General features: G+C 33.1%; 1 protein-coding gene across 1 annotated transcript; it reads right to left on the bottom strand.

The window, feature by feature from the left end:
* Nucleotides 1-7,181: 7,181 nt before the first annotated feature.
* On the bottom strand, nucleotides 7,182-9,439 carry LOC120076720 (transcription factor DIVARICATA). The gene is made up of 2 exons (XM_039030615.1): nucleotides 8,854-9,439; nucleotides 7,182-7,857 (listed from the first exon to the last, which is right to left on the bottom strand). The coding sequence occupies exons 1-2, from the start codon at nucleotides 9,216-9,218 to the stop codon at nucleotides 7,521-7,523; spliced, it is 702 nt and encodes a 233-aa protein (XP_038886543.1). The 5' UTR covers nucleotides 9,219-9,439; the 3' UTR covers nucleotides 7,182-7,520.
* Nucleotides 9,440-10,750: the final 1,311 nt, after the last annotated feature.

The raw sequence follows: 10,750 nt of genomic DNA, 5'->3' as shown, positions 1-10,750 counted from the left end.
ACCGTATGAATCTATGACATACATATAATCCTCAACACCATGGCTCTACCACATACACATATACCTCAACATCATGGTTCTACAACATACATGTATACCTCAACATCATAGTTCTACAACATACATATATACCTCAACATCATAGTTCTACAACATACATGTATACCTCAACATCATAGTTCTACAATATACATTTATACCTCAACATCATCAGATTAAATACAATCATATGGAAGCACATATCATCTCATACTAGCATTCAAATGTCTTTATGCATATTTAAATAATTCAGATCTCTTACCAGAACATTCTTTGATTCAGATCATACTATCAATTTATCATGCTAACATTCTGCCATAACATACATTCATCATGCTATCATACATTTAAAGTCTGGCCCGTGGGCAGTACAGTAGTAAGATTACTTACCTTGATATTAGGTCGAACCAAAAACCAATTGAATCTTTGTGAAATTCAATCAAGCCTAAACATAAACCAAGTTTTAAAATTAATAGTTAAGGCCAAATTCCAAACACCCAAATATTACAAAATATTTTCAGATAACCTTACCTAAGGTATGGTCCAATTCGAAAAACCTCCCATTTTAAGCCCAAATAATTAGCAAACCAAACTCTTCTTCATCTTAAATGAAATTCTTGAATCAACCCCCTAATCATAATTTGAAATTAGGCTTACATGATTAAAGCTTGAATCAAATACATACTTCACTACCAATGTCTCAAATAAATTATCCATATGTAGNCTAGTCCCAGTGGCTCGATCACGAATTCCGCTTGTCCATCGCCGATGCATCCCTACCCTTACCTGAAACAACAACATGAGAAAGAATGAGTATAAAATACTCAGTAAGTAACCCCACTACTGGCACATATACACATGAAACAAGAAGGAGACTGAGTCCTATCCTACTGTAATTACCTATGCCCACTACCTTTCGTGAATCCCAAAGGAGACACAAACTGGTGAATTCCGAAGGAGACACAAACTGGTGAATCCCGAAGGAAACACACATTGGTGAATCCCGAAGGAAACACAAAATCTAATGGGCATCTAAGTAATCAGTAAGGACATTCGCACAGTCTCAACATCAAAATCATCACCGTATGAATCTATGACATACATATAATCCTCAACACCATGGCTCTACCACATACACATATACCTCAACATCATGGTTCTACAACATACATGTATACCTCAACATCATAGTTCTACAACATACATATATACCTCAACATCATAGTTCTACAACATACATGTATACCTCAACATCATAGTTCTACAATATACATTTATACCTCAACATCATCAGATTAAATACAATCATATGGAAGCACATATCATCTCATACTAGCATTCAAATGTCTTTATGCATATTTAAATAATTCAGATCTCTTACCAGAACATTCTTTGATTCAGATCATACTATCAATTTATCATGCTAACATTCTGCCATAACATACATTCATCATGCTATCATACATTTAAAGTCTGGCCCGTGGGCAGTACAGTAGTAAGATTACTTACCTTGATATTAGGTCGAACCAAAAACCAATTGAATCTTTGTGAAATTCAATCAAGCCTAAACATAAACCAAGTTTTAAAATTAATAGTTAAGGCCAAATTCCAAACACCCAAATATTACAAAATATTTTCAGATAACCTTACCTAAGGTATGGTCCAATTCGAAAAACCTCCCATTTTAAGCCCAAATAATTAGCAAACCAAACTCTTCTTCATCTTAAATGAAATTCTTGAATCAACCCCCTAATCATAATTTGAAATTAGGCTTACATGATTAAAGCTTGAATCAAATACATACTTCACTACCAATGTCTCAAATAAATTATCCATATGTAGTTTCGTCAAAAAAATCACTTCCAAGACTTTACCAAAATTTCTCAACAACCAAAATTAATCCATAAGAGAGTCATCAAAGCATAAAACTTAACAAAACTCACTAAAACAAACTCCAACTTCACGGAACAATACCTCAATACCTTCACGAACTTGAATCCAAAGTTGAAACACAATGGGTATCAACTAATTGATGTCAAAAGTAAATGAGTATTCAAGAATCAACCGAAAACAAACCCAAACGGTAGAAATCTTACCCAAATCGATAGATCCAGTGATGGCAAAAGTGAACGACGCTTGAGTAGTGGCGGCTTTGAGCGGCGTCGGACCGGCTCACGAACTTGAGGAAGAAAAGGGGGGGTGGGGTTTGACTTTTTATACAAAAAAAAAAAAAAAAAAAAACCATAATAATAATAAATAAATATATATATTAAATTATATTAAATTCCTTTCCGTTTTATACTATGAAATTCCTTTCCGTTTCAAAATAAAATTAATTCCTACTATTAATTTCCAATTTGAATAATTTCACACTAGCAATTAAATTCCCGCACTTACATTTGAAGTCCAAAATTCCAAAAATGCCCTCCAACTAATAACAATTATTGAAATTCCAAATAATAAAGTTACTGAAATTACATTATTAGTAAAAAAATGTGCAGAGTGTTACATTCTTCCCTCCTCAAAGAACTTTCGTCCTCGAAAGTTCATTCTTTAAAAAAACTCCGAGGGTGTTACAAAAAGGGCCACCTTTGGAAAGATTGTGTCCTCTGCCAATGAAAGAGTAAAAATAAGCAAAAACAGGTAAGTAAAAGCAGCTCACCATAAAAAAACACGTTTCTAAATAACCAACACAGTGGATTCTGGATTGGGAAGAATCCTAGAATTCGTTTAAAGAAGCTTCATATAAAAGAAGGATCTAGTCATGCCACGAACGATGTCATGTTAATGACTGAAGATAGTATCGAAGACACTATAGAAAATTTATATGAAGAAGATACTAACCTTTATAGAATTTTTTGTTTCTTTTGTCTACAACCGAGACATTCATTAGAAGAGTGTTTGTGGAAATCGTAAGAAAAAATTGGGATAAAAATGAAAGGAAAAGAGAAAATGGAAGAGTAATAAGAAATGTAACCCTGTAAACAAATAAATAAGGTGTAAAATATTAAAAAATTTGTGTGTAAAGAAATAAAGAGTGTTGTAAACAGTAGTTGTTAAAAATAATGAAATTTTTAGTGTTCATCTGCGTCTTGACTAATCTTTTATAGAAACCATGTTGAGAAGCAGATGATGAAGAAACCAAACCAGTACCTGTAGATTAGGTGTAGGTAATGAAAGTGAAGCCAGTTATTTACGGGAGCAAATTATGTCAGAAGAACAGTCACACTCTCTCCCAAGCTTACCTCTTTCGTTTGAAAGGTGGCATGAGGACAACAAATATCATCCTTTTGTGATATCTACTGTCCAATTAAACTTATTCTTGCTTACGAGTCAAGAGCTAAAATCATTACACAACGGTACTTGGCCCTGTTATCAATCCTCTACTTAATACAGCTTATAATAATGTCCTTTACAAGTTCTATTCTATTCAAAATAACCTAATTCTAAGCACATGGCTAAGCAACATTTAGTCTTTAGTATGTGGTAGATCTTAACCTCATGTGGCGTTTCAGGACCTGCATTTGAAAATCCTCATGAGGTTAAGATCGACCGCATACAAGAGACTAAATGTTGCTATGCCATATGCTTAGAATTAGGTTATCTTGAATAGAATAGAACTTGTAAAAGACATTATTCTAAGCTATATTAAGTAGATATCGCAAAAGGGTGGTATCTGTCATCCTCACACTACCTTGCAACCGAAAGAGGTAAGCTTGGGAGGAGATGTGACAAGCTGGCATCAGAGCAAAAGTTTACGAAAACTCTGGGTAGGTTAAAGAGAGTTAGTAAAGGTTCTGGCGAACCTGGGAGTTTGTCAAAAATAATATATATATAGGTTCATGGAATTTCAAGGAATCTTTTTACTCTGATAGTAAATATTAGAGCAAAAGTCTAGGAAAGAAACGAATTAGGAATGAAACTAGAAACTACCACATACCAAGAGATTCACATAACTAGTTTAACTAAGGTTCACTCTTAAGGTAGAAACATGCAACATCGTGGTAGATTGAATTGGCAACAAGACTTAGGAACTCAAAATGCTACCAGTGGTTTTAGTCCTTATGAAATAATGAAAAGTGGGGACTTATTGTCCTTCCGTCACTGTTGGTATAAGAAACCAATTAACAAATCCCATACCAGGGATACCTGAAAAACCACCACAATGTACAACCTATGGGAAAAACCACAAAGATTTGTGCTTACTGGGAAGAAATATTTGTTTTGTATGTGGACGAGAGGGCATATTAGGAAACATTGTCCATACTTTCAGCAAAGGAATAAATCGAAGAAGGAAAAGTTACGAGCGGAGAATTTGACAACCTCTAGTAGCAACAACAGAGGATTCACATCTGGAGTAATGGTTCAGAAAAACTTTAAGAACGAAGGAATCCCAAGACTGAGTTGCCCTAGCCATCTTGTAAATACCATAGGCAGTGACATACCTTGTATAATAGTTATTGAATTTGAGCAACAAATGCAATGCGAGGTATGTGGAGGATCTCAAGCTAAAGTCTGCCTCTTTTGTCAGCAGATTGAGCATGATCATAAAAATTTCCCTTGGAAGCAGGAAGAAGGACCGGGTCAGCACTAAATCACCTCTTGGAAACTAAAAGAGAGAGGGTGGCTATAATAGGAAAGAGATGCCAGAAAAAGAACATAAGATTAGATAGACTATAAACTAATAGAATATCATGTGTATCTAGATCTTAAGAAGACTATGTTGTAAATATGCTCTTTGTGAAGAAATAAATTAAATAGGTTTGTTTAAATAATTCTTTTTATAGCATAATGCTTCGAAGTGGTATGATTCATAGACAACCCGAAAGGAATCATATGATGCTGCCAATAACACCGATAGGGATGACCTAGAATCCGAGGCAGAATCTAGTCACCTTCAAGTAGAAAAAGAATAAGAGGACCAATTAGCAGATAAGATAATGCAAAGATTAAAGATAGAGTTGAGACAAGGATACCCTGAGAAAAAGTTTAGGATAGAACGTCTCAAGGATTTGGGGGCTACGACATTCGCAACAACAACGAATCCTACTAATGCAAACGTATGGTTAAGAACAATGGAAAAATGCTTCAAGGTACTGACATGTCCTGAGGACCGAAAAAATAGACCTTGCTACCTTCCTACTCCAAGAAGAAGCTGAAGATTGGTGGGCTTTGGAAGATGGTCGTTGAAAAAATAGACCTTGCTATAAACTTTGAGGAACTATACTATGAGAGTAAAAGTTAAATCCATAGCATAGTAGGGGGATTTAACTCACAGCATAGTCTAAAAATTGGCTAAGTATTGAGGGAAAGTTTTGGATGCATATTAGGGCAAAAAGAACCCTCTTGGACGCATAGTTGAACCCTTTGGGATGCCTGGGGTTAAGTAAACACACACGGGAAGAAATGGTTAGGTGTTAACAAATCATGCGTTGAAATATGCACAATCAAATGAGGGAAATAGGGTTGAACGCCTAGTACACAAGAGATGAACACATGGGATGTTCAAATCAGGAATTTGGCAAGTATTGGATAACATATGACATATCAAGTGGATGAAACCATAAAGATTTGGGAGTTGGACACATAAGCAAGTAAGAAGGATGGACTTTTGGTTAAGTGTTGGGAAAAGAGTTCAACTCGTAGTATGGTTGGGTAAAACCGCCTACCAAGTTGGACGAATAAAAAGTCACGTGGACTCCATCTTGGATGTTGAAGAGCATAAATAGAGCATTAGACAACCACTTAGAAAAAAATCACACCAAAAATCCTACCCAAAGACCAAATAGATGCAGACCTTAAAGGTCTAACCATAGTTATATTTCCTCTAATTGTCAAGACAATAGAACTAGTTCAAGGGTAGTCTTGGTATACTCTTTGAAATTCTCTCTCGCAATAATCCTTTTAAATTGTTTATTCAAAATGAGAATGTTAAAATACTTTTAAAAACTATTCTAACAAACTTCTGTTTTGTTTTACTTTTTCATTTCAATTGATATTTATATATCAATTTAAACTTTGATTTTTTTGTCCTGTGTCGATTTATACCTTTGATTTTATTCGGCCAACATCATGTGAAACTTATTAGATCTTTCATTGTGATTTATCTTTAAAATTCATCCATACATTAATTAATCTTCAAAAGTGTATAGACTTCTTCAAATATCGATTTTACAAAATGACCGACCAAATAAATGTATGATCGATTTTAAAGAGAAATTTTGATTAAGAGTCTAAATCGGTTCATTTGTAAAAGTTTATCGAACTTAATTAATACAATTATAAGTTTCACATAATTTTTTGGGCAAATGTCAATTTATACTCCTAAATTTTGGGAGTTGTATCAATTTAAACCTTCAACTAAGAATTTTATTAATTTAAACTCTAAATTTTGAGGGTATATCAATTTCACTCTTGAACATTCGGAGTTGTATCAATTTAAACCTCAAACTAATAATTGTTTCTATTTAAACCCCGAAATTTCATAAGTGTATCAATTTAAACCCTAAACTTTCATATATAACCATCCAAATAAAACATAATAGAGAGTTTAAATTGATAAAATTGTAAAAATTTATGATCTAAATTGATACACTTATAATTATAATAATTCAGAGTTTAAATTGGTATAATTATTAGTTTGAATTTAAATTGGTACAACTCTTAAAGTTCATGATTTAAAGTGATACAATTAAAGTTTAATTTAATACACTACCTAAAATTCAAGGATATAAATTGATATTATCTTTTTTTTAAAAAAAAACTTAATGGAGGGTGTAAATTAATCTGCTTATCTAAATAATTTAAATGATATTTTTATTTTATTTTTTTTAAAAAAAAAGATTCTTTTATGCATGTGAATGAGCTTTTTTTTTAAATTAAAATTTTCCCTTCTTTATGGGTACTCTAAACTGGCGGCGAAGCCTCTTTTCTCCAATTATTGGTGAGACATGAAGATGATGGGAGATTGTAGAAACTCCAAACTGGCGGCGCAATTGAAGGCTCCCCATTTTTCTCTGAAGAAGGAAAAAGGGGAAAAACTCTTAACAAAGTAATCAGTCTGAATCTTCAGCCCAATAAACACCACTGGCCATTAGTTTTCAGAGCAAACAGTAATCTAATGAATGAAACTGAAAGCTTCCTGTAGCAAAATCGGTTTGCAGGACTTGTCACAATCCAACAAAGAATTTTTTTTTTCCATTCATATACTGTGTTTCTCCTAATTTTTCTTTCTTTTACATTAGTTTTTAACTGCTGTTTCTAATAATCATTCACTACTACTACTACTACTAAAATACTTTCTGGTTTCTTCTATTTACTTACAGATATGATCCTACCACTGTTCAAATTCCCTAAGCTGTGGCAACCAAAAGAACGACGAAACCAACCCCAGGGTACGTAACGTACGTCTTTACAGATTTTTTGGTGTATTTACAATGTTAAGTAATGTGTGGTAGTTTCTAAGGGTGTTCGGTTGTTTGCTACATTGGGAACCGGTAGTTTTGGAAACCGAGTGAGCCTCCTTGGTCTTGTACGTGACCTGTGGGACTTAACTGCTGCATACTTGATTGAACGGTTGGATTGTTGGGGGCTGGAGTAATCCAATTGGGGTCGATGGGCATAGGGATGGAGTTGTTGTCGACTGTTGTGATGTCGTGAATGCTTGATCGTTTCCTTTCTTTCTTACCGGAGGTTTGTCGGAGAAAGTATTTCTGGGCATGACTGGCTACCTGAGTTGGTGTTCTTGTGATCACCACATTCCTTGAGATGCTCCTCCAATCACCCTTACCGAATTTTTTGAGTCCAAGGAGAAATAGCCTGTCACATTGTCAAAACACAACTTTACATCACAAAACCTATAAACTAAAGAGTTCAAAAGGCCTATAAAAACATCATTACATATTTGCTACCTGAGTTTGAACTCAATTTTAGTTATGTATTATGAAGCAACAGCTACTACAACAGATCTCAAAGAATAGGATGCAAAAGTTGAAATCTAGAACTATTGAGCTGTATCAAAACCAAATTGCGCTTTTTGGCCAACACCTGAAAGCAATTTGCAACGGGACAACGATATTCTTATTCTTTTCGACTATCACTCAAGCTCACTGGTTAAAAGGGCAAATCATGAAACCAGTTGTCATGTATGTAGCCAACCTGACTAAGATATTAAACATAGTCCAGTCAAGTTTTTGAATGTCAATGTCATAGGGTTAATTGGTTGTTGCAAAAGCCAGCTTAGACACTCAAGATTCTTATCCAAGGAAAACGAATCAATAAGCTCCAATCTTCGTGTTCTTGGTCGAATTCTTACTCAAGAACTCAATTCCAAAAGATGGTTTTCGTTTTTAACCATATAAATCACCAGCCAGCCACCTGATTCTTGTTCAAAGGACAGTGTTGGTTGTTCTTCCAATAGAATCCAAATGGCTTATAACGTAGGATAGATGTTGCATTCCATAAACCATATCAAAAACAAAAACTCCATACCAAAACTTGACATCCCCCCCCCACACACACACAAAAAAAAAAAAAAAAAAAAAAAAAAAAAAAAAAAAAAAAAAAATCTGAAAATCAAGGTGGACAACAAACAAGAAATAAGCAGTTCTAATTCAGAAAACTGTGGTTAAATCTCTGGAATTCCCAATTTGGAAGTTAGGCAGGAAACAGGAAACACAGAAAACCCCAAAACCCAATAGAGTTAAAAAATTTCTTAACTAGTTGATTCCTCCCCTTTTCCCACCATTTTCTCAGCAGCCAAACAGAAACAGGGAGAGTAAATTAAGGCAAAATTGTATGTATATATATGAATACCTATGTTCTTCTTCAGTCCATGGCGTTCCTTTCTTCCTTTCGTTATCCCCACCAGGCTTGGCCTTGGATCCAAAGGAGATCTGTCCAGAAGAGTCCCATTCCGGCAAACCCACCGCCGATTCATCGGCATAACTCGGCAACTCAACTCGGCCAGAGTCAATTTCAAGGACATCGTGAACCAAAGCCTCGTAGTGATCTTTAACCTCCCTCGGCGACTTTCCAGGGACATGGTCGGCGACCCTCTGCCACCGATCAGGCAAGTTCGCCGGAACCACCACTAAAGCCTCCTCGAAAAGCTTATCCTCGGACCGAGTCCACTGAGTCGAAGACTGAGTCATGTTCGTCCACCGACTGTCGTGAAACATAATAACCAAAAACAGAGAGAAATGATTGATTGATTGATTAATGGGGGATTTTTGACTGAAAGGAATCAGTTTCTTGAAGATTTCGCATATGGGTTTTGTAGGAGAGATTGAAAAACTTGTGGGTTTGTATATATAGCATTTCACATGCAGAGGAAAAATCGATTGGATATGGGGGAAATTCGGGAATTGGGTTTGAAGGGGGAAGAGAGAGAGAAAAAAAAATATTTTTTTAAAAAAAAGAAAAAGAAAAAAAATTAAGAGAATTTGAAATCAACACGTTTTTGGTATAATTGGGTTGGTTTTAAAAATGGATTTTACTCTGTCGGCTTCATTCTTAGCTGTACTTTTACACTTGTTTGGTTGCTCCAAACCTCAAATACAAGACGGCCATCGCTGCAAAAACAATTAATTAAATAAATATTGAAACTACTATTTTAAGTTTTTAACTATGTATTTTCAATTTTGTTTCATTCTTCCTCGATATATTTTTAATTATTTAATTTTAATCATTCTATATTCAAGAAGTTGGTATAATTAACTTTAATAAAATAACTAAAGTTTAGTATTTAAAAATATATAGACTAAACTAAAAAAATTTGAAGTATATAGATCAAAATGGTAGTTTAATTATAATTAAATAAAAATAAAGTTAAATTACAAGTTTAGTATATAAATTTTTAAGTTTATGTCAAATAAGTTCATCAACTTTTTTTAAAAAAAATTAATGTTTTTAACTTTTAACTTCGTATCCAATAAGCAGTTGAATGAAAATTGTCTAATTAATTTCTAAACTTTTGATTTTGTATCTAATAAAAACTTTTACTTATTTGATTTTTTCTTTTTTAAAAAAAAAAAACTACAAACCCATTCAACAGGAGTCTAAGGTTCTATTTGGTAACTATTTTATTTTTTTGTTTTTGGTTTTTAAATTAATTCTATTTTCTCAAATTTTCTTATGATGATTTGCATCTTTCTTAAGTATAATAGTAAATTTTTAGCCAAATTTAAAAGAAAAAACACGTTTTTAAAAAATAAAAAAAAAACTATTTTTTTAGTTTTCAAAATTTGGCTTGATTTTTTAAAACGTGAATAAAAAGTAGACAATGGAGAAAAAATCTAGAGGTTATTGGGATGTTTATATATTTAATTTTAAAACTAAAAAAAAAAATAAAATGATTTTGAAATAAGACTTAAATATTTAATATCTCATTATGACAAATTTTATCGAAATTTTATAAAATATTGAATATTTTAGAAATTTATTAAATACACGATTGAAAGTTAGAAACAAAATCGATAATTTAGACACTTAACTATTTAAAATTTTGAAGCTTATTAAAGTTTTAAGTATTAAATTTGTAATTTCATTAAAAAAATTACTTTATCCTTTTATTATTATTATTATTATTATTTGTCTTTCTTACCTTTCGGTCGTTTCTTAGTTTTGTAAGGATGTGGAGCTTGAAAATAAAATAAGTTTTTTAATATTTAAATATTTTTATGTTTCGAGTTTCAATGCACATACTTTGAAT

The sequence above is a fragment of the Benincasa hispida genome, chromosome 4 (genome assembly GCF_009727055.1).
Source record: "Benincasa hispida cultivar B227 chromosome 4, ASM972705v1, whole genome shotgun sequence".
In the NCBI taxonomy this organism is placed as follows: Eukaryota; Viridiplantae; Streptophyta; class Magnoliopsida; order Cucurbitales; family Cucurbitaceae; genus Benincasa; species Benincasa hispida.
This window is presented reverse-complemented; position numbering and strand designations above follow the sequence as displayed.